This window comes from Heteronotia binoei, chromosome 1 (genome assembly GCF_032191835.1).
Source record: "Heteronotia binoei isolate CCM8104 ecotype False Entrance Well chromosome 1, APGP_CSIRO_Hbin_v1, whole genome shotgun sequence".
Taxonomy (NCBI): domain Eukaryota; kingdom Metazoa; phylum Chordata; class Lepidosauria; order Squamata; family Gekkonidae; genus Heteronotia; species Heteronotia binoei.
Window position 1 is genome coordinate 7,476,008 of NC_083223.1, and position 24,592 is coordinate 7,500,599.

General features: G+C 45.2%; 1 protein-coding gene across 1 annotated transcript in view; it reads left to right on the forward strand.

The window, feature by feature from the left end:
* The window catches only part of EHBP1 (EH domain binding protein 1), a 527,871-nt gene that overhangs the window by 390,513 nt on the left and 112,766 nt on the right, over positions 1–24,592 (forward strand). Inside the window, 1 exon segment of the mRNA XM_060230596.1 lies at positions 5,900–6,047. Coding sequence (XP_060086579.1) covers positions 5,900–6,047 — 148 coding nt within the window.

Sequence of the window (24,592 nt, forward strand, 5' to 3'; positions counted from 1 at the left end):
CTCTTACGTTAAGCAAGTTTGACCACCCTTGCATTAGACTTTAGTGGCCATTCGAAAGTGGGCTTCTCTGTTTCACTCAGTAAAATCCAGTCACAGAGAGCACTGAAAGTGGATTGAAAGTGCATTGTGCGGCGTACGCGAAAGCGCCCTAAATGTCCTGTGATTTCGTGACCTTCTCTTTCCAATATTGCCTTAAAATAGGGTTGCCAAGTCCAATACAAGAAATATCTGGGGACTTTGGGGGTGGGAGCCAGGAGACTTTGGGGGTGGAGCCAGGAGACATTGGGGGCAGAGAGCCAAGAGCAAGGGTGTGACAAGCATAATTGAACTCCAAGGGAGTTCTGGCCATCACATTTAAAGGGACTGCACATCTTTTTAAATGCCTTCCTTCCATAGGAAATAATGAAGGATAGGGGCACCTTCTTTTGGGGCTCATAGAATTGGAACCCCTGATCCAATCTTTTTGAAACTTGGGAGGTATTTTGGGGAGAGGCACTAGATGCTATACTGAAAATTTGGTGCCTCTATCTCAAAAAACAGCCCCCCCAGAGCCCCCGATACCCGTGGATCGATTCCCCATCATTCCCTATGGGAATCGTTCATGGAGGTGCATAATGGCTGTGGGGGCGGGGCTTCCCCCGCCGGCCAGCTGGCTTGGGGAGGGGGGAAGCCTGTAAAACCGGGGGATCCCCCTCTGGAACCTGGGGATTGGGAAGCCTACCTTAAAATCGACATGACAGAGTGTTTAAGTAGCCATTTATTTCAGTGTAATTGTCATTGAACACAATCTGTAGCTACAGTTCTCACACAGAGTTTTAAAAAGTGCAAACACTGGCCTGTACTACTTCAGACAGCAGAGGGGGACTTCATGATGTTCCTAAAGCTCCCCAGTTCCTACATATAGAAAACTAGATAATATAGACCATAATTATTGTTACTGATATCTGATTTCCTATCTAAAGGGAAAATGTACATATGGCTTTCCCACCTAAGGGGAGAAGTGGTAGGACTCAATCAAATGTTACCGGTTACCACCTTTGGCCACTGTGTGACACAGAGTGTTGGGCTGGATGGGCCATTGGCCTGATCCAACATGGCTTCTCTTATGTTCTTATGTGACACAGAGTGTTGGACTGGATGGGCCACTGGCCTGATCCAACATGGCTTCTCTTATGTTCTTATGTGACACAGAGTGTTGGACTGGATGGGCCACTGGCCTGATCCAACATGGCTTCTCTTATGTTCTTATGTGACTCAGAGTGTTGGACTGGATGGGCCACTGGCCTGATCCAACATGGCTTCTCTTATGTTCTTATGTGACTCAGAGTGTTGGACTGGAGGGGCCATTGGTCTGATCCAACATGGCTTCTCTTATGTTCTTATGTGACACAGAGTGTTGGACTGGATGGGCCACTGGCCTGATCCAACATGGCTTCTCTTATGTTCTTATGTGACTCAGAGTGTTGGACTGGATGGGCCACTGGCCTGATCCAACATGGCTTCTCTTATGTTCTTATGTGACACAGAGTGTTGGACTGGATGGGCCATGGGCCTGATCCAGCATGGCTTCTCTTATGTTCTTATGTGACACAGAGTGTTGGGCTGGATGGGCCATTGGCCTGATCCAACATGGCTTCTCTTATGTTCTTATGTGACACAGAGTGTTGGCCTGGATGGGCCATTGGCCTGATCCAACATGGTTTCTCTTATGTTCTCTTAGCCATGAGGTATAGATGGAAGGCTCTCTCTGGGGAAGTGATGCTCTGTATTCTTGGTCTTGGGAGAGGGGGACAAGTGGGAGAGCTTCTAGTGTCCTGGCCCCACTGATGGACCTCCTGATGGCACTTGGGTTTTTTGGCCACCATGTGATACAGTGTTGGACTGGATGGGCCATTGGCCTGATCCAACATGGCTTCTCTTATGTTCTTAAATGTTTTTAGCGTTGTTGGTTTAAGTTGGACTCAAGATGTCATAATTTATCGGGATTTTGTCATGAAGTGAAATGAAATAACACAGTTCGTATGTCAGAGGGTCAGCCATGTTGGTGTGTTGGACCAAAATAATTGGCGTGTTAGAGTGACAAAGTTTATTCCAGCGTAAGCCAACTCAATGAAAGTTTATACTGAAATAAACATTATTCAAGATGACCCTGGACTTTTGTTTTATTATATGGCTTCTATTTGTTTGGGGCTATATCAAGAAACTCCACTTTCAGGAGAACTGTTACCATCATGGAACATAGCCTTCTTACCTGTGGTAACCTATTATGGTATACAAATTAAACACTTGATAAGCTGGTTACCTCAATGGGTACCAACCATTGCCCTATGTGTTGTACCGCATGTTTTAGTACTTACTGGCACTGGAAGTGTGATAAGATCCTGTCTCATGATAGTATAGTGCAGAGGCGGCCAACGGTTGCTCCCCAGATGTTTTTTTGCCTACAACTCCCATCAGCCCCAGCCTTTGGCCATGCTGGCTGCGGCTGATGGGAGTTGTAGGCAAAAAACATCTGGAGAGCTATCGTTGGCCACCCCTGTATAGCAAAACTGCTTCAAGGTAGAAGATTAAAGAAACAGTGGTAGTCTGGTCATTGATATGAACTTCCTATAGCATTCAGCCAAGTGTTTGAGAGAATTTTTTTACACACGTTAGATCAGCAGCGTAATAGGATGTCTGGCAAAATGGCGTGCTTGTATCTTCCCACATCTTGCTGAGAAATGGCGCCCGTTTACTCCTCTCGAAGAGAACTTGTGAAGCAGTAACATTCGTGCCTGTCTGTGTCAACCACGGCAACCTCTGTTGTTCATCTTGTAGATTTGTATTCCATTTGGCCTTAATGGAGGACAAGCATCTGTATAGAGTTGCCCTATGGTTTCTATCCCAGGTGTGTTAGCCAGGTCCTGGCGATTTCACTTCAGAGGTGGGCTCATCAGAACGTTACCTTTATTACAGAGAGTTTAAACACTAATGGTGTAAACCTAAGCACAATTTTCTGAGACTAAGCCCCACAGAACACATCTGAGAAGACCTGCTTTAAGGTCGTTCTTTTATTCTGTTCAGCAGTTATTCTAAAACAGGGGTATCAAACATGCGGCCCAGAGGCCAAATCAGAGCCACAGACAGAGGGCTCCTATCAGGCCTCTGAGCAACCGTCTGTCATCTCTTGCTTCCTTCTGCATCACAGCTTTGCAAGCTTGCTCAATAGCACAGGAGCTATAGAGCAAAGCCTGTTTTCTCCATTGACTGAAGCTTCTCTCTTGGGGAGGAAGGGGGGAGGGATAGCTTGCTTCAAAGGAAGCTCTGGCTCTTTCCTTCCTTCCCCAAGGGGCCAGGAGGGGGGAGGAGCCTCAGCAATAGGAGGAAGAGAGACTTGGCTCAGTAGCTCTGCTGTGCAATTGAGGGAGCCTGGATTGCACAGGAGAGATACAAAGAAAGCACCTTTAAGACCAACAATTGCGAAATGTTTTTATCAGGTTTTATTTTAAGTTTTTTTAAAAAATCTTTTTGTTTGTCTGTGTTATGTCAGATCCGCCCCTCATAACAAATGAGCTTGACACCCTTGTAAAACAAAAACCATTTAAAATTAGAAAGTGCTTTTGCTCCTTCGGAAAGGAAAAATCTTAGAATGGATAGCTTTTATATCTAGTCAGGGCCTTTTCTGAGCAGGAGCGCACAGAAACGCAGTTCTGCCTGGCTTTGTGTCAGAGGGTGTGGTCTGATATGCAAATGAGTCCCTGCTGGACTTTTCCTACAAAAACCCTTATGTAAAACAATGGTGATATCAGGGGGTGTGGCCTAATAGGCAAATGAGTTCCTGCTGGGCTTGTTCTACGGACAAAAAGCCCTGTATCTACAGTATTTGCTGGCGTATAAGACTACTTTTTTTGCCCTGAAAAACATGCCTCCCAAGTGGGGGTTGTCTTATACGCCGGGTGCACTTCAGTTGGGATAGACATAGCTGCCCATAGTGGCCTCCCAATGCCCACTCCACCTCATTCTACATACCGTCCAGTATCGCGCGGTATCCAGCGCGGCCACGGCGGGTCATCAGCGTGGCTGCGGCAAGCATCAGCAGCGAGACAGGGGTGCCAGCCTTTTCGGCAGTGACCCGGCCCGTTCTGCTCGGTGGGGAAGCGGCGGCGCTCCGGCCCGCCCCTTGTCTCCGCAGAGCTCGCACATGCGCACTTGCGCACTAGTGCCGGTCACAGGGAGATGCAGGGGCGGGGCGGAGGCGCTGCGGTCGCGCTGCGGCCGTACAATGGTGTGCGAGAAGAGGGGGGGTAGTCTTATACGGCGAGTATATAACAAACTCTATATTTTGAGTGGAAATGTTGGGGGGGCCGTCTTATACGCCCAGTTCGTCTTATACGCCGCAAATACGGTAGTTAAATAATTTATATTTCTTTTTTTAAAAATCAGTCTAGTGCAGGGGTGTCGGTTATGAGGGCCAGACCTTGTTGGGCCTGGTTATGTCGGGTTCAGCTGAGCCATGTTGGACCGGGCCATGCGTATACCTGCTTAAGATTAGGTAGCAGAGATATAAATTTTATAAAGATCATAACCACAAATCTATATTTTAAGAGCTTAAACATGCTTAAAAACGTTAGCACTCGTGGATCTTAAAGGTGCCTTCTTTGTATGTCCTCCCATGGGATCCAGGAACTGAGCAAAAAGAAGTTCTGGTTCTTTCCTTCCTTCCCCAAGGGACTGGGGGTGGGGGAGCCTCAGCCAATAGAGAGGAAGAGAGGCTTGGCTCAGTAGCTCTGCTGTGCAATTGAGAAAGAATGGGAAAGCATGCTATTCCTCCCCCCCCCCTTCTTTCCAACGGAGGAACCTCAGCAAATGGAGGAAACTGAGGTTTTGCTCTGTAGCTCCTGTGCGATTGAGCAAGCCTTGCAAAGCAAGCTGTGATGCAGAAGGAAGCAAGAGAGAGGGGAGAAGGAAGCAGATGACAGCCAGCTTGCTTGGGGGCCTGATTTGACCCCCGAAATGCATGTTTGGACACCCCTGATCTAGTGTTATTTTCCATTTTAAAAACGGATAAAACAGGTTAAAACGGATAAAAGGAAGTCCTTTCTTCACCCAAAGGGTGATTAACATGTGGAATTCACTGCCACAGGAGGTGGTGGCGGCCACAAGTATAGCCACCTTCAAGAGGGGTTTAGATAAAAATATGGAGCACAGGTCCATCAGAGGCTATTAGCACAGTGTGTGTGTATATATAAAATTTTTTTGCCACTGTGTGACAGAGTGCTGGACTGGAGGGGCCATTGGCCTGATCCAACATGGCTTCTCTTATGTTCTTATGTGACACAGAGTGTTGGACTGGATGGGGCCGTTGGCCTGATCCAACATGCTTCTCTTATGTTCTTATGTGACACAGAGTGTTGGACTGGATGGGCCGTTGACCTGATCCAACATGGCTTCTCTTATGTTCTCTTATGTTCTTATTTTGCATCAGAATGACCCTTCAAGTCAGCCAACCTGTTGGTATCGTTGGAACTCCTGTCCGGCACTGTGCAATGCATATAATTCTTTCCATTTGTAACGTTGCTTTCTGCAACTTTCTCCCCTGCGTTAATATTTGAACCTTCGACTTAAGCATATTTTTGTGCCATTAGGGCCCTAAATTTTGCATCGCTATCAACCGCAGAGTGTATTTTTTTAAAAAAACCAGCTTAAAACAATAATTATTTTGGGGGGACGGGGGAGGAGACTGTGTTCCTGGACGACTGTCGAAAGTGTGTCTTTGACGCCCCGCTGATACGGAGCTTCCTATTTTACAACGGGGTCCAAGCACCATGCTGTAAGCCAGTTTACTATCGTGATGATCAGATTGAGAATGAAATTGCATTTCTGTCAATTACTGAGCTGGCAACTGTTCAATATATCTTAGCAGCAAGATGAAGAGCGGCGTCGGCAGCTGAGAGAGAGAGCTCGTCAGCTCATAGCGGAGGCTCGATCTGGAGTGAAGATGTCAGAACTTCCCAGCTACAGTGAAATGGCGGCAGAAAAGTTGAAAGAAAGGTCAAAGGCATTTGGAGGTGAGTTGAAGGGACTTGCGTCTCATTCCTATGGCAACCCAGAATCCCAAGGAAAGACCTTCTTTGGAAGTGGCTTTTATTCGGACTTCAAAACGGCCTTGCAGATAATTGGCGTTGACCAAGTCCACTCGTCTGTCGATGGATATGTTAGTTCCACAGAGTCGGGGGGGAAGCACTTTCCCTTCCAACTTGAGTAAAACTGCGACTCTGTAAATCCAGGTGGGTAGCCGTGTTGGTCAGAAGCAGCAGGACACAGTTGGAGTCCCGTGGCACCTTTAAGACCAACGAAGTTTTGTTCAGGGTGTGAGCTGTTGTGGGCATGCACATTTCGTCGGACGGGATGGAATGAGATTTACCAGTCCGTACAAATAAGGGAGAGAACGAACAGCAAATCTGCATGCAAGCGTACAATAATGAAATGTTTTAACAGATGCGAACAGGAATAACAAGCTAAGTCTATAACAGTGGTGGCCAAACTGTGGCTCTTTCACACATATTGTGTGGCTCTTGAAGCCCCCACTGGTGGGCTCGAAAAGGCATTTGTCTCTTTAAATTGCTTCTCCAAGCCAAGCCAGCTGGTGGCTTGGAGAACACATTTAAAATTAGAATTGCTTTCTTTCCACCTCTCCCTCCCCGAAATCTATTATCTGTTTCCCTTCCTTCCTATTTGTAGCCCACCCTTTTCTTGCAAAGAAGGCTCAAGGTGGGTTCTAGCAGAAAAGCATACAGTCAACAATTAAAAACAAGTTACATTTGTAATAAAACAGCTAAACATGCAGTCTAGACTTAAAACCCAACTGTTCATGTTTTGCAGCTCTCAAACATCTGATGTGCAGGTTTTGCAGCTCTCAGACATCTGAGGTGCAGGATTTGCAGCTCTCAAACATCTGAGGTGCAGGATTTGCAGCTCTCAAACATCTGAGGTGCAGGATTTGCAGCTCTCCAACATCTGTCGTTTATTCTAGGTGACTCTTGCATTAAGCAAGCTTGGCCACCCCTGGTCTATAAGGTCGTCATTGTTTAGATCAGGCCTTGAATTCAGCAGGAGCTCACGGGAGCGCACCTCCTGAACCTTTTTGAGGGTTTCCCCTCCTCCTCCCCACCTACCTTGTCCATTGAATAGTCGGTGCAGCTGCATAACAATCCTTGGATTAGGAGAGCCAGCCAGCCACCAGCCTTCATAAGTCTTCTAGATTTCAAGACGTTTCAATACTGGTCTTCTTCAGTTATCAGACTGTCAAACTGGAACCCAGTTTCCATGACTTCTAAGTTCTAACACAGATTCAATAGATTCTACTGTAAGCTATGAACCCTGAGTCTGTGTTAGAAGTCATTGAAATCAGGTTCCAGTATAGAAACGTCTTGAAATCTGGAGGAGACGTCTCATGAAGGCTGTTAAGGATTTCCTGGTCCTTCCGACTTGAAGGAGTTTCAGAACTTTTCACGGACTGCATCATGAACTTTATTTACCGAAGGAAGGAATTGTTGAAGAGGACTCATCCCTCTACTGGAAACTGTGCTTTGTAATGAATTGTAATTGCGATTTCTTTGGAGGGAAGGTACGATGACATTGTATTCACTGGTTTAAATTATATAAGGATTGAAGCGTATGTATTGTTCTTGTTTTCAGCGGTGCTGTTTGTAGCAGTCGTTTTTTGTTTTTTTTATTGCAGCGGTTTAAGCATCGCACGATAGGTTGGCAGTATTTATTTCATACGGTATTGCATTGCTGCTTTGGCACACTTAAACATCTTAACTGTTTCCTCTGTAATTTGGAGAAATGTGTCTGAACCTTTCAGTGAAATTACAAAGCGGGATCAGCATATGGAATTGGAATGGGTGGTCTAGTGCAGTGGTCCCCAACCTTTTTGGCCCCAGGGCTGGCCCTCCCACTGCAGCCCCAGGGCCGGCAGGGTGAGGGCACCAAATTCAGCCTCCCCCCCCCCACGGTGCCTCCTCCTCCCTCCACCCACCACAGCACCTCCTCCCTCCATTTCCCCGTTTTTTCCATTTCCCCGAGATGCCTCCTCCTCCCTCTGTTTCTCCAAGTTTAAGGCCAGGAAAGGTGGGGGTGAAGCACCTCTCCAGCTCTTTAAAGGCTGACTCCTCCACCCCGCTGATCAGCTGATCTGCGGGGAAACCACAGCAGCAGCGCGAGCGACGGCTGAAAAAGCCGCACTGCCCTTGCCTCCTGGAGGACAAATGAAGAGAGTAGGAGGCACCCGGGGGCCATCGGGACAGCGAGGCTGCGCATCAATGCGGGGGCAGCGGGGCTGTGCGGCCCGGTTGCCAATACCCCGTGGACCGGTACTAGCGGAAAGTATAGTCTGTAATAGGGATCGCTAGTCTTTTTGAGCTTGCGGACACCTTTGGAATTCCAACACGTCATGGTGGGCATGACCAGAAAATGGCTGCCATAGGAGGTGGAGCCAGCCACAAAATGGCTGCCGCAGCTTACCTTTGGTTACAGTGAAGATCCTTGTCCCGTGGTGGCAGCTGCTGCCGAAGCAACGTTTTAGAGATTTTGCACAGCCAATCAGATCTCCAGTGGCCAGTCAGAGGTCTTACAGGGCAAAAGATTGACCTGGCCACGCCAACTTTCTAAGATCTCTTGATCAGCAGGACACCAAAAAATATGTCAGCAGCACCATATTGGGGACCCATGGTCTATAAGTTCTATGCAGTTATCTGGTTCTTGTAATAAGGTTCAGTTGTTAAACCCTATTCGCATATTACAGTGAGCATACATGCAACCTATATACCCTTGGTTTTCTTTATATGCGCACTGAGCAATTATGTTAAATTCAGCGCACGTGCAGCTGATTTTGTGATTTAAACCCCACATTTATCTAGGGATTGGTCCCTGGTTTCATTTGTAAAGTGAACTCTCTTAGACTCTTCCTTACAAACAGGTGTACACACATACCTAGGAGTAGTGCATGCATTCACTGTAACGTATGACGGGACTACATATGAAGCTGCCTTCTACTGAATCAGACCCTCGGTCCATCAAAGTATTGTCTACTCAGACTGGCAGCAGCTCTCCAGGGTCCCAAGCTGAGGTTTTTCACGCCTATTTGCCTGGACCCTTTTGAGTTGGAGATGCCGGAGATTGAACCTGGGACCTTCTGCTTACCGAGCAGATGCTCCAGCACTGAGCCACCGTCCCTCCCCTTTTGAAAAGACAACCCTTTTGAAAATTATTGTTCCTAGTTGCTCCATATTGCTATTCATAGCTATTTTAAAAGCACCATGATTAAACGCTTTGGGCCAGACTTCCTTTGTGTAATATTTGCACGATTTCCATGGGATGTGGCGAACCCCCACGTTCAAGCAGCGCACGTTTCAACAGGCTGGACAGTGTGACGACTGAGAACTTACCGTATCTCTTGACATTTTTCACTTTGCCTTTGTTCATTTGTTTTGCCATTCTCCGTGCAGTTTTCTTTCTCCTTTCTCCGCTCCTTTCTCCACATTTGTTCCTTCACAGAACTTGACAGGGGCAAAAAGAGTCACTGGCTGTATTACCTTTCAGTCTGCCATGTTATGCTCCCAGTTAAATTGCGGAGGAAGAGAATAAGATTCTGTCGTGTTTTCTCCCCTCTGGACTCATCTTTACCTTCAGCGAATTTGTTAAACGCTCTCAAAGACAATCATTTGGCACAAGCACAAAACGTCTTGCAGCCTCTTTCCTCTCTCTCTCTCTCTCGCTGTCTGCGCTGTGCCTTCTCTCATTAAGGCGCCCTGTTCATCACCGTTCTTCTTAAGGAGGCAAAAAATAACTGGTTTGTTTGCCTTCGGTCATAGAATCATAGAGTTGGAAGGGACCTCCATCTAGTCCATCCCCCTGCACAGTGCAGGAAGCTCACAAACACCTTCCCCTAAATTCACAGGATCTTCATTGCTGTCAGATGGCCATATAGCCTCTGTTTAAAAACCTCCAAGGAAGGAGAGCCCACCACCTCCCGAGGAAGCCTGTTCCACTGAGGAACCGCTCTAATGGTCAGGAAGTTCTTCCTCATGTTGAACCAGAAACTCTTTTGATTTAATTTAAACTCGTTGGTTCTGGTCCTACCTTCCGGGGCCACAGAAAACAATTCCACGCCATCCTCTATACAACAGCCCTTCAAGAACTTGAAGATGGTGATCATATCACCTCTCAGCCGCCTCCTCTCCAGGCTAAACATCCCCAGCTCCTTCAGTCTTTCCTCATAGAACTTGGTCTCCAGACCCCTCACTATCTTCGTTGCCCTCCTCTGGACCCATTCCAGCTTGTCTGTGTCCTTCTTAAAATGTGGTGCCCAAAACTGAACACAATACACCAGGTGAGGTCTTACCAGAGCAGAGTAAAGCGATACCATCACATCACGTGATCTGGACACTATACTTCTGTTGATACAGCCCAAAATTGCATTTGCCTTCTTAGCCACCGCATCACACTGTTGACTCATGTTCAGTGTCTTTTCAGAAACGCTGGTAGTTAACTGCACACCAAACAACCTTAGTTGATCTCCATTTGTAAACGGTTACAAACATTATGGCTTGGATCCTAAGCTGTCTTTGTGCTTGTGGTAGGTGCTACCACTCACGGAAGGGGGAGGCAACTTTTGCTGTTTCTTGCCTCTCACTCCAGCCTCCCACCACCACCAGGAGCTCCTTTGCATATTAGGCCACACACCCCAATGTAGCCAATCCTCCAAGAGCTTACAAAAAAGAGCTTTTTATGCTCTTGGAGGATTGGCTAAATCAGGGGGCGTGGCCTAATATGCAAAGAAGCTCCTGCTAGAATCCCACCCCTGCCAAGGTATACCAGGGTCGTGACATAGAGGCAGGCGATAGCGAACCACCTCTGAACATCTCTTGCCTTGAAAACCCTCCGTGGTCACCGTAAGTCAGCTGCAACTTGACGGTACTTTCCATCGCCAGCAACACCACCGCTGGACAGCGGCTGAAGTAAAAGGGAGGAAAGAAGGTTACCATTTACAAAGCACAGCTGCATTCATGCCGTGTCGGATCGAAGCCTACATTTGTAAAGGCGTATTTAAGAGGATATAAACCTGGAATTATGTAGTGTGGAGGCGTCAAGCACAAGTTACCAATCACAGTTTGGTGTACATAAGAATATAAGAGAAGCCGTGTTGGATCAGGCCAATGGCCCATCCAGTCCAACACTCTGTGTCACATAAGAACATAAGAGAAGCCCTGTTGGATCAGGCCAATGGCCCCTCCAGTCCAACACTCTGTGTCACATAAGAACATAAGAGAAGCCATGTTGGATCAGGCCAATGGCCCCTCCAGTCCAACACTCTGTGTCACATAAGAACATAAGAGTAGCCATGTTGGATCAGGCCAATGGCCCCTCTAGTCCAACACTCTGTGTCACTAAAGAACATAAGAGAAGCCATGTTGGATCAGGCCAATGGCCCATCCAGTCCAACACACTGTGTCACATAAGAACATAAGAGAAGCCATGTTGGATCAGGCCAATAGCCCATCCATTACAACACTTTGTGTCACATAAGAACATAAGAGAAGCCATGTTGGATCAGGCCAATGGCCCATCCAGTCCAACACTCTGTGTCACATAAGAACATAAGAGAAGCCATGTTGGATCAGGCCAATGGCCCATCCAGTCCAACACTCTGTGTCACATAAGAACATAAGAGAAGCCATGTTGGATCAGGCCAATGGCCCATCCAGTCCAACACTCTGTGTCACATAAGAACATAAGAGAAGCCATGTAGGATCAGGCCAATGGCCCATCCAGTCCAACACTCTGTGTCACATAAGAACATAAGAGAAGCCATGTAGGATCAGGCCAATGGCCCATCCAGTCCAACACTCTGTGTCACATAAGAACATAAGAGAAGCCATGTTGGATCAGGCCAATGGCCCCTCCAGTCCAACACTCTGTGTCACATAAGAGTAGCCATGTTGGATCAGGCCAATGGCCCCTCTAGTCCAACACTCTGTGTCACTAAAGAACATAAGAGAAGCCATGTTGGATCAGGCCAATGGCCCATCCAGTCCAACACACTGTGTCACATAAGAACATAAGAGAAGCCATGGTGGATCAGGCCAATAGCCCATCCATTACAACAGTTTGTGTCACATAAGAACATAAGAGAAGCCATGTTGGATCAGGCCAATGGCCCATCCAGTCCAACACTCTGTGTCACATAAGAACATAAGAGAAGCCATGTTGGATCAGGCCAATGGCCCATCCAGTCCAACACTCTGTGTCACATAAGAACATAAGAGAAGCCATGTTGGATCAGGCCAATGGCCCATCCAGTCCAACACTCTGTGTCACATAAGAACATAAGAGAAGCCATGTTGGATCAGGCCAATGGCCCATCCAGTCCAACACTCTGTGTCACATAAGAGAAGCCATGTAGGATCAGGCCAATGGCCCATCCAGTCCAACACTCTGTGTCACATAAGAACATAAGAGAAGCCATGTTGGATCAGGCCAATGGCCCATCCAGTCCAACACTCTGCATCACACAGTTGCTAAAACACCCAAGTGCCATCAGGAGGTTCACCAGTGAGGCTAGAAGCCCTTCCACTGCCCCCCACCCAAGCACAAGAATTCAGAGTATCACTGCCCCAGACAGAGAGTTCCAACAATACGCTGTGGCTAATAGCCACTGATGGACCACTGCTCCATATGCTTATCCATTCCCTTCTTGAAGCAGTTAAATGCGTAGCGGTTAAGTGTGTGGACTCTTATCCGGGAGCACCAGGTTCGATTTGCCACTCCTCCACTTGCAGCTGCTGGAATGCCCTTGGGTCAGCCATAGCTCTTGCAAGAGTTGTCCTTGAAAGGGCAGCTTCTGGGAGAGCTCTCTTAGCCCCACCCACCTCACAGGGTGACTATTGTGGGAGAGGAAGATAAAGGAGATTGTGAACCACTCTGAGACTCTGCGATTTGGAGTGGAGGGTGGGGTATAAATCCAATATCATCTTCTTCTTCACATGTACCATGCAGATATATGCTTACCAGAGAGCCATGGTTTGCTGTTGCTCCCTATTAAGTGAATCGAGGGGAGCAAACCTGGGGGAATTTGAGCATCATTTATGGAACTGCCCTTTATTGTAGAATTCAGTGTCTTATTTCATTTCCATTTCAGCCTTGGCAATCCCCTGAGTTGTTCCAGATATCCTTTTCCCCGCCCTGAGGTCCTATGAAACTATCTAACTGCAGCACTGTGAATGGGTTTTTTAAAGAACCATAAGTTTGGACCAAGACAGGTCAAACCAAAGGGCTTTTTTTGAGCAGGAACGCCATTCCAGCTGGCTTACCAGGGCTGTGACTTACCAGGCTGTAAGGGCTGTGGCCTAATATACAAATAAGTTCCTGCTGAGCTTTTTTCCTCTACAAAACAAAGGTGATGTCAGGGGGTGTGGCCTAATAGGCAAATGAGTTCCTGCTGGGCTTTTTTCCTACAAAAAAGCCCCCAAAACAATGGTGGTCAGGGGGTGTGGTCTAATATGCAAATGAGTTCCTGCTGGGCTTTTTCCACCCCAAAAAAGCCCTGTCGATCGACATCTTTGTCCTGATAAGCAGAGCGATGCTGTGAGCTCTTTGCTTCGTCGCTCTTGCCCCTCAGACCGTAGCAATAGGGAAACGCTTCTGTCAGGCGGATTGAAACTTTTCTCTTTTTTTGAAGTTTGAGTTTTTAAAATCCCCAGAGGAGACCACTTTATCTCGAAGTGCATCACATCGCCACACATTTGACTCGTTGAATATTCAAGACTTCCTCCCGTTTATTTTGCAGGCAGGTGTTGGTACAGATACTGGCTCTTCTCTCTGCCTGAGCAAATCCTCTTCCCTGAACGTTTCCCGTGCCATCTGTGTCCACCACCACTCAGGCTTTCTCCTTCTCTCCGTCAGCATCCCCCGAGCACCCTTGAATGGCAGCTTTGCCCACTAGCAGCAGGTCTAAACAGCAATAACAAATACCGGAACCACGGGAGTAAATTCAGAACTTCTCAAATAAAATCACCGTGCTAGCAAAGTATTATGTCTATTAAATAGTATACAGTTCTTTACAACAATTCTCGTCGGATTTATAAACACCTCAACCTCTGAGCCCCGTGACGCAGAGTGTTAAAGCTTCCGTACTGCAGTCCTAAGCTCTGCTCACGACCTAAATTCGATCCCCGGTGGAAGCTGGGTTTTCAGGGAGCCAGCTGGAGGTTGACTCAGCCTTCCATCCTTCCGAGGTTGGTCAAACGAGTCCCCAGCTTGCTGGGGCGGGGGGGGGGAGTGTAGATGACTGGGGAAGGCAGTGGCAAACCACCCTGTAAAAAGTCTGCCGTGAAAATGCTGTAAAACCAACATCACCCCAGAGTCGAAAACGACTGGTGCTTGCACAGGGGACTACCTTTACCTTTTTTACCTGGAGAGCCAGTTTGGTGTAGTGGTTAAGTGTGCAGACTCTTATCTGGGAGAACCGGGTTTGATTCCCCACTCCTCCACTTGCACCTGCTAGCATGGCCTTGGGTCAGCCATAGCTCTGGCAGAGGTTGTCCTTGAAAGGGCAGCTGCTGTGAGAGCCCTCTCCAGCCCCACCCACCTCACAGGGTGTCTGTTGTGGGGGAGGAAGGGAAAGGAGATTGTGAGCCGCTCTGAGACTCTTCGGAGTGGAGGGCGGGATATAAATCCAATATCTTCTTCTTATCTTCTTTTAATTGTCTGTTGTAACCCCCTACTGCCCAGGGGAGGGCAGGCAGAAATCCAGATAAATAAATTGTTCTTGTGCCTGTAGTTATAAGGAGCCCTGTTAAAGCTGCAGTACTACAGTCCGAGCTCTCTGCTCACGACCTGAGTTCGATCCCAGAGGAAGCCGGCTCGAGATTGACTCAGCCTTCCATCCTTCCAAGGTCGGTAAAATGAGTCCCCAGCTTGCTGGGGGGGAAAGTGTAGAAGACCGGGGAAGGCAAGGGCAAACCACCCAGTAAAAAAGTCTGCCGTGAAAACGTCGTGAAAGCAACGTCACCGCAGAGTCGGAAACGGCTGGTGCTTGCACAGAAGACCTTTCTTTTTCCAATATTTTGCACAACAGCTTTTTGATAACACCAGCGTAACAGACTCTTGACAATGGTAACAAACAATTTTCCAGAAGAGCTGTGAAAATGCTATATTACCATGTGACTCCAGTACGGTTGCAGTGCTCGCAAAAATTCTCTCCGTATTTGTCCCCTGACAATATTGAATGTCTGCACAGTCCGTTTCGGTCCTTTCTCACAGTGATGTAGATCCTTTGACCATGCGGTGTCTTTATTAGATTAGATTATTTAAATCTAATCTAATCTGTTAGCATCCTCTGTTTTGCCACACCGTATCTCACTGCACTGACCACCTCTATTAATAATTCTCCACTTGTCCTTCTTTTGGTACTTCTTAATTCAAGTGCTCTGCCCAATTTTCATTATGCACAATTGTTTAAACCAAATCTTTTAGGCTTTTTTTTTTTTTGGTCAGGACCCTTTATTTGGGTGTAAGGAACAAGCAAAAGTAGGGTCGTGGCCAGTGTTCCCGCTAAGCTGAGTTAGGGTGAGCTAGCTCACAGTTTTTTAGCCTCCGGCTCACACATTTTTGTCTCAGCTCAGGAAAAATGGCCCCAGAGCAAAGTAATGTATGCAGAGCCAGTTTGGTGTAGTGGTTAAGTGCATGGACTCTTATCTGGGAGAACCGGGTTTGATTCCCCATTCCTCCACTTGCACCTGCTGGAATGGCCTTGGGCCAGCCATAGCTCTGGCAGAGGTTGTCCTTGAAAGGGCAGCTTCTGGGAGAGCTCTCTCAGCCCCACCCACCTCACAGGGTGTCTGTTGTGGAGAGGGGGGGAAGTAAAGGATATCATGACTGCTCTGAGACTCTAAGATTCAGAGTATAGGGCGGGATATAAATCCAATATCTCAGTAGCTCACTACTCTAATGCCAGTAGCTCACAAAGTAGAATTTTTGCTCACAAGACTCCATGTATGTACCTATTTAAGATTAGGTGGCAGAGGGCACTTTATAAAGGACACAAACACAATTAACTTTAAAAAAAAAAACTTAAGCATGCTTAAAACATTAGCACTTGTTGGTCGATAAAGGTGCTTTCTTGTATTTCTCCCATGGGATCCAGGGAACTGGGCAAAGGAAGCTCTGGCTCTTTCCTTCCTTCCCCAGGTGACTGGGGGCGGGAGGGAGGAGCCTCAGCCAAAAGAAGGAAGGGAAGCTTGGCTCAGTAGCTCTGCTGTGCAATTGAGAGAGCCTGGCAAAGCAAGCTCTCCCTCCCCCCTTCCTCCCCAAGGGAGGAGCCTCAGCCAATGGAGAAAATAGACATTTTGCTCTGAAGCTCCTGTGCAGTTGAGCAAGCCTGGCAAAGCAAGCTGTTACGCAGAAGCAAGCAAGAGAGAGGGAGAAGGAAGCAGATGACAGCCAGTTGCTTGAGGGCCTGATAGGAGCCCTTCAGGGGCCTGATTCGGCCTCCGGGCTTAATGTTTGACACCCCTGGCTTAGAGAGAGTACTGGTCATGACTCTCTGGCTTGGGAAGCTCTCCGTCTAACTCCAGTTTTATTGTAACATATGAACGTAGGTGCCTTGAGAACTAGGGTTTGTTTCTTCCTCCCAAATGCGGGATCTAAATAGGTCTAGCTCAACCATATTAGCAGGGCTTTTTTTTTCTGGAAAAAGAGGTGCCAGAACTCTCGAGAGGGAAATGAAGGAGAAACACATGAGTGCCCCTCGTGAACTTTGAAACGTTTTTTGAGGATTTTGTTTCCACAAAGAGGTCCCGGAACTTCGTTCCGTCACGTTCCCCGAGGGAAAAGCCCTGCTTATTAAATCCCGGAAGCAAAGTTGAGTCAGCCCTGGTTAGTATTTGGATGGGAGATCAAGGAATACCAGGGTCGTGATGGAGGTGATGGAAAACCGCCTCTGAGCGTCTCTTGCTTCAGAAATCTTATCAGGGGTATCAAACATGCAGCCCGTGGGCCAAATCAGGCCCCTGGAGGGCTCCTATCAGACCCCCGAGCAACTGGCTGTCATCTGCTTCCTTCTCCCTCTCTCTTGCTTCCTTCTGCATCACAACTCGCTTTGCAAGGCTCGCTCAATCGCACAGGAGCTACAGCTCCGGATAGCAAGACTGAAAAGTCATGGCTCCATGTCCTCATGATGTTTGCAGCTAAATTCCTGTCAGCTCAGAACAGGAAAGGGAGCGTGCTTGTGACAAAGTCGCTTCCTTGATTTATTCTGTTTCTCATGACATGCATGAAAATTGTGAGTTTCTATGGGATGGTTGAGCTTTAATGGTGATCTCCTGTGTCTTAGGTTTGGTTTTCATTGGCTGCTTACAGACGGGTGGTTTAAGCCGCCCGGGGACAGCAGGTGAGTGCCCCCCCAAAAGTGTGTCTACACATCTGCCTGCCATCTCAGTCCTGCCCCTGAGCCGTCCCCAACTAATCAGGAGCTGGTTTCAAAAGGCACCTCTGAGGCACCTCCCCAGTCACCTGGACAAAATTTAGCATCCTTATGACACAGAGAACCAGTTTGGTGTAGTGGTGAAGTGCACAGACTCTTATCTCGGAGAACTGGGTTTGATTTTCCACTCCTCCACTTGCAGCTGCTGGAATGGCCTTGGGTCAGCCATAGCTCTGGCAGAGGTTGTCCTTGAAAGGGCAGCTGCTGTGAGAGTCCTTTCAGCCCCACCCACCTCATAGGGTGTCTGTTGTGGGGGAGGAAGGTAAAGGAGACTGTGAGCCACTCTGAGACTCTTTGGAGTGGAGGGTGGGATATAAATCCAATATCTTCTTCTACCTCACAGGGTGTCTGTTGTGGGGGGTGGGGAAGGTAAAGGAGATTGTGAGCCGCTCTGAGACTCTTCGGAGTGGAGGGCGGGATATAAATCCAATATCTTCTTCTACCTCACAGGGTGTCTGTTTGGGGGGGGGAGGTAAAGGAGACTGTGAGCTGCTCTGAGACTCTTCGGAGTGGAGGGCGGGATATAAATCCAATATCTTCTTCTACCTCACAGGGTGTCTGTTGTGGGGGGTGGGGAAGGTAAAGGAGATTGTGAGCCGCTCTGAGACTCTTTGGAGTGGAGGGCGGGATATAAATCCAATATCTTATTATTATTATTATTATTATTATTATTATTATTATTATTATTATTATTATTATTATTATTATTGTATTCTACTATCACAAGAAAGGCATGAAATGGGTTACCCTTTCTAATTAGTATTTATGATGAACTTCCGGGGGAGGAAAATGTCGAGCTGAGCTGCATCTCATAACGGGATCAGGCTGGAACTTCTGTTCGGGGTAGTGGAAGGCAAATTAATGCCTACTGCCTACTTTTCTCAGGGTGTTTTCGCACTCACGTTTTACTGGCGCCACGACCCTCCTCACGCCGGCGAATCTGCATGGATTTCGCACCAGAAGCGCCGGCGCACCCAGAAGCGCCGGCTACTTCCGTCGCTAAGCCAGCGCAAACGTTTTCCTGCATCTTTGCGATTTCCGTTTGCGCTGGCTTAGCGACGGAAGTAGCCGGCGCTTCTGGGTGCGCCGGCGCTTCTGGTGCGAAATCCATGCAGATTCGCCGGCGTGAGGAGGGTCGTGGCGCCAGTAAAACGTGAGTGCGAAAACGGCCTCAGTCAGAGATTAGTCCAAGATATGCACAGGAAACTTTGAGGAGATTTACCTTGCCTAAAGGGAGTCCCGGGGGGGGAGGGCTCCTTTGAGGGGTCTCTGGGAAGAGTTGCATTTTCATCATCTGCAGAAGTTCTCAGAGTCATTTATTTGACATAAGCTCGACAGAATCCTAACCTTCTTGGAAATTGCTAAACATCTAAAGCTACACAAGACCGGTGGGAACTTGGATAATTGGAAGAGAAGGTACAGATTACTATCTTTCACTCCGGGACTATTTACTGTTTAATGGAGTAAATTTCAAAGGTGGGAAATTATGAAGGAGTTGCCAAGGCAAGTGATAAATGATAGAAGAACATATAAAAAACTGACAGAAAAATTACGGGACAATGAAATGAGGTTTAGGTGGATAATACCTGAAGGTTTGAGTTTTGAACTTTAGGGGAAAAGAATCACAATCACAAATGCACAAGAACTGCGTCATTTTTATGAAGAACATAAAGAATTTGCACCATGATGGATTACAAATTATTGTCTTGGAATGTAAATGGACTAAAGTCACCACAAAAAAGAACAGCAATGTTTCATTGGATTAAAAAACAAAATTGTAATATAGTTTGTCTACAAGAAGTGCATATTAAACAAAAGGATTACAAATTTTTATGGAATAAACAATTGGGGTTAGATTTTTTTTCATTTCTGAACAGAATAAAAGCGGAGTGGTTTTTTTTATATTAAACAAGAATTGGAGCCAAAATTAGTGTTTAAAGACAAAGATGGAAGATTTGTAGCAGTAGAAATAATATTAAATGCAAAGAAAACGTTGTTATTGGGATTGTATACGTTTAATGGTGCAAAGGATGCTTTTTAAAAAGACATTACACAACAATTTGATGAACTGACATATGACCAAGTTTTGATAATGGGAGATTTTAATAGAACAATTAAGAACTCTCTGGATTGATCTGGAGGGGGGGGGATAATAACAAATAAGGAAAATTGCCAAAGTCTTTTTTTTTTAACTGGTTAAACAAGAACATTTGGAGGATATGTGGAGGAAATTTAACCCTGAGGTGCGGGATTATACCTTTTTTTCAGCAAGACATGCAACTTTTTCCAGAATTGACATGTTGTGGGGCACTAAAGATTTAGGTCTTATAACAAGGAAAATAGAGATTTTACCCAAAATTGGGGCTGATCATAACCCAATAATGTGGATTACAAAATTCTCCAAGAAATTGAGAAGATGGAGATTGAATGAGGATTTACTACAGAATAAAGAAATAGTGACATTTTTAGAAAATGAAACTAAAGCTTTCTTTCAAGTGAATGATAAAGAGAATATGGATTTTCAGATGGTCTGGGATGCCTATAAAGCAGTAATGAGCGGACTATTGATTACTTTGAATAATAAAGATAAGAGAGCAAAAGAAAAAACATTTGTTGGAAATTCAGAATGAAATAAAGAAAAAAGAAGGGGAGTTGAGAAAAAGGCCAGGGAAAAAGAAAATTATAAGGGAAATTACAATATTACAAACACAAATGAGACATTTGTTAAATAAAGAATTGGAATGGAATTTGCAAAGATTGCAGCAGAAATCTTTTGAGGGTGCAAACAAACCTGGAAAATATTTGGCTTGGCAATTGAAGAAGAAGAGAGAAAATAAAATTGTTAATAAAATTGTGGTAGATGGAAGAGAGGTGGTTAACCAAGAGGGAATAAAAAGAGATTTTTTTAAGTATTATGCCAAATTGTTTAAAGGTGTTAAAATAAAAAAAGAAAAGATGAATGAGTATTTATAAAAGATAAAAATAGAACCCTTAACAGAAAATATGCAAAAAGTTTTGAATGATCCAATTCAAAAAATTGAAATTGAGGCTGCAATTAATGCAGTGAAAATTGGAAAGGCACCTGGGCCAGACGGATATACAGCTAAATATTTTAAAACTTTTAAAGATGAGTTAACACTGAAATTGCAGAAGTTGATGAACATGGTAAGAATAAAAGGGAAAATACCAAACACATGGAAGGAAGCTGTTATTTCATTGATACCAAAGGAAGATAGAGATGTCACGAATGTTAAAAATTATAGACCAATTTCATTATTAAATAATGACTATAAAATATATACAAGAATCTTGGCAGAACGGCTCAAACAACATTTGATAAATTTTATAAAAGAGGATCAAGCAGGGTTTCTGCCCAAAAGGCAAATAAGAGACAATATCAGAACTGTTGTAAATATTGTAGAATATTACGAAAGACATCCAGAAAAGGAAGTAGCATTATTCTTTGCGGATGCAGAGAAAGCATTTGACAATTTAAACTGGGACTTTATGTTCGCAGTAATGGAGAAGATGGAATTGGGAGAAAGTTTTATTAGAATGATAAAAGCAATATATACTGAACAACGTGCAAGGCTATGTATAAATGCAGACCTTACAGAAGATATGATAATTAGCAAAGGCACAAGACAAGGTTGTCCGCTTTCCCCATTGTTGTTTATAATGACTCTTGAAATATTACTGATGCAGATTCAAGAAGACAAAGATATAGAAGGATTAAAAATAAAAGGATTTACTTACAAATATAGAGCATTTGTGGATGACATGATGTTTATAAATGAAAACCCCATACAAGTTACACCTTTGTTGTTAGCTAAAATGCAAGAATATGGAGAGTTGGCGGGACTTTGTATTAATAAAGAAAAATCAAAATTTCTATGCAAAAATATCCAATTAAATAAGCAACAAGAATTACGGAGACTAACGGGTTGTGAAGTTACCTCCAAAGTAAAATATTTGGGTGTGGAGATAACAATGAAGAATATTGATTTATTTAAAAATAATTATGAGAAGCTATGGCGTAAAATGGATGAAGATATGTTAAAATGGAACAAACTTAATTTATCATTGCTGGGTAGAATTGCTGTAATTAAAATGAATAGTCTACCAAGAATAATGTATTTGTTTCAAACTATTCCCATTGTGAAAGAAAATAAACAATTTGATAAATGGCGAATGAAAATTTCAGAATTTCTGTGGGCTGGGAAGAAACCAAGGATTAAAATGAAAGTTTTGATAGTTGCAAAAGAGAGAGAGGTGGATTTCAACTACTGAATTTAAAATTATATCAAGAAGCAGTTTGTTTAGTGTGGATAAAAGAATGGATAACGCTGTTAAATAAAAAAACTCTTAGTGTTGGGAGGTCACGGAAACAAATTTGGCTGGCACGCGTATTTGTATTATGGAAAAAAGAAGATGGACGGTTTCTTCTCTCACCATTATATAAGAAATAATTTGTTAAATACATGGATGAAGTACAAGAAATATGGGGATGAGAGGACACCGTTATGGATAGTGCCGGCAGAAGTGATTAAAATAATGGCTGAAATAGGTGAAGAAAAGTGGCTGTCATATAATCAATTATTAAAAATACAAAGTGGCAAAGTAGAATTGAAAACTGCTGAAGAGTTGAATAAAAAATATAATTGGTTCCAAATGCAACAAATTAAGAGCTTGGTGGATAATGATATTAAAACTGAAAAGTAAAAGGACATTGGACAATTTTTGATAATGATTAAGTTTTAGAAGAAGAATATAAGTTTTGGTTTTAATAGTTAAGGGTACCTTTAAATATTAGCATTATAAGTAAATAACACCGGCGGGGGTCAAGTAACGGGGGGAGGGGTGGGTAAAAAGTAATATATGGGGTAGATAAAAGAAGTTATTAAGATTTAAGAAATAATTTTGCTACCATATGTTACCAATAAATTGTTTTAAACACAATTAGTATTTATGACTAAAGACAAAAAGACTAGATTTATACACCGCCCTTTTCTCTGAACCAGTCTCAGAACGGCTCACAATCTTTTTTACCTTTCTCCCCACAACAGACACCCTGTGAGGTGGGTGGGGCTGAGAGGACTCTCCTAGAAGCTACCCTTTCAAAGACAACTCTGCAAGAACTATGGCTGACCCAAGGCCATTCCAGCAGGTGCAAGTGGAGGAGTGGGGAATCAAACCTGGTTCTCCCAGATAAGAGTCCGCAAACTTAACCACTACACCAAACTACACCAAAGGGTGAGGTATTAAAGAATACTGAAAAAAGAGAGGATTAGTATTTTATTTTAATTTTTTTTTATTTATTAAACTAATAGCAGTACAATAAGACATCCCACTGAGGTAGTGAAAGGAATTTTGGAGGTGGAAGATGTGGTGTCCTGATCCTGGCAGTACAGTTAAAGATGGTAGAATAACAGAGTGGAGGAACAGAGCAAATAGAGCACAAAGGAAATATGGGTTGGCTCGTTCCTCCTGAAAGAGAAGAAAAGATGCGCAACACGCAAGTGAGGATTAGAAGAAGAAGATGATATTGGGTTTAAATCCCACCCTCCACTCCAAAGAGTCTCAGAGTGGCTCACAATCTCCTTTACCTCCCCCCCCCCACAACAGACACCCTGTGAGGTAGAAGAAGATATTGGATTTATATCCCGCCCTCCACTCCAAAGAGTCTCAGAGTGGTTCACAATCTCCTTTACCCCCCCCCCCCCCACACACACAACAGACACCCTATGAAGTAGATGAAGATATTGGATTTATATCCCGCCTTCCACTCCGAAAATTCTCAGAGCAGCTCACAATCTCCTTTACCTCCCCCCCCCCCCACAACAGACACCCTGTGAGGTAGAAGAAGATATTGGATTTATATCCCGCCCTCCACTCTGAAGAGTCTCAGAGCAGCTCACCATCTCCTTTACCTTCCTCCCCCCACAACAGACACCCTGTGAGGTGGGTGGGGCTGAGAGGGCTCTCACAGCAGCTGCCCTTTCAAGGACAACCTCTGCCAGAGCTATGGCTGACCCAAGGCCATTCCAGAAGGTGCAAGTGGAGGAGTGGGGAATCAAACCCGGTTCTCCCAGATAAGAGTCCGCACACTTAACCACTACACCAAACTGACTCTCCACCAGTCAAAGAAAAGATTCTCACAAGTTCAGAGGTAGGAAACAGGAAGGCAAGTTCCTCTGAGGTGAGAAAAAATGCAGTGTGAAAACCGTCTTTAGAGAAAAGGGATTATTGGGTTGACAGAAAGCGAGGCTTCATAGTAGCCCTTAAAATAATGTTTATTTTTTTATCATTGTCTCCACTGTCTGCCAAGCAAATTGGCATAGCTTGTCTTTAGCCAAATTTACTTCCAAATTGCTTCTTCATTCTAAGGCAACGTTTGTAAAGAAGATGAAGATATTGGATTTATACCCCACCCTCTACTCTGAATCTCAGAGTCTCAGAGCGGCTCACAATCTCCTTTCCCTTCCTCCCCCACAACAGACACCCTGTGAGGTAAATGAAGATATTGGATTTATATCCCGCCCTCCACTCCGAAGAGTCTCAGAGCAGCTCACCATCTCCTTTCCCTTCTTCCCCCACAACAGACACCCTGTGAGGTAGGTGGGGCTGAGAGAGCTCTCCCAGAAGCTGCCCTTTCAAGGACAACTCTGCGAGAGCTATAGCTGACCCAAGGTCATTCCAGCAGCTGCAAGTGGAGGAGTGGGGAATCAAACCCGGTTCTCCCAGATAAGAGTCCGCATACTTAACCACTACACCAAACTGACTCTCAAGACCTGAGGACTCGAAGAGCTCCCTTGTTTTCAGACCTCTGTCTTAACTGTCTGTCACATCAGCTGCGGCCTTTTTCAGTCCTACCTGTGTCTCCCTTTTTGCTCTTTCCACTCACCTGTGTTTTAAGAGATGGGGACTGGGGCTTGATAGCATAACATGTTGAATGTTTCTTTTCCCCTTAACTGTTGCTTTGGCATTCTCCCTCCTCATGTTTGATTCAACCGAAGCCAGCGCTGTGGCAGTTTCACTCTGTAGAAGAACGCTTGGCCTATGTTTTTA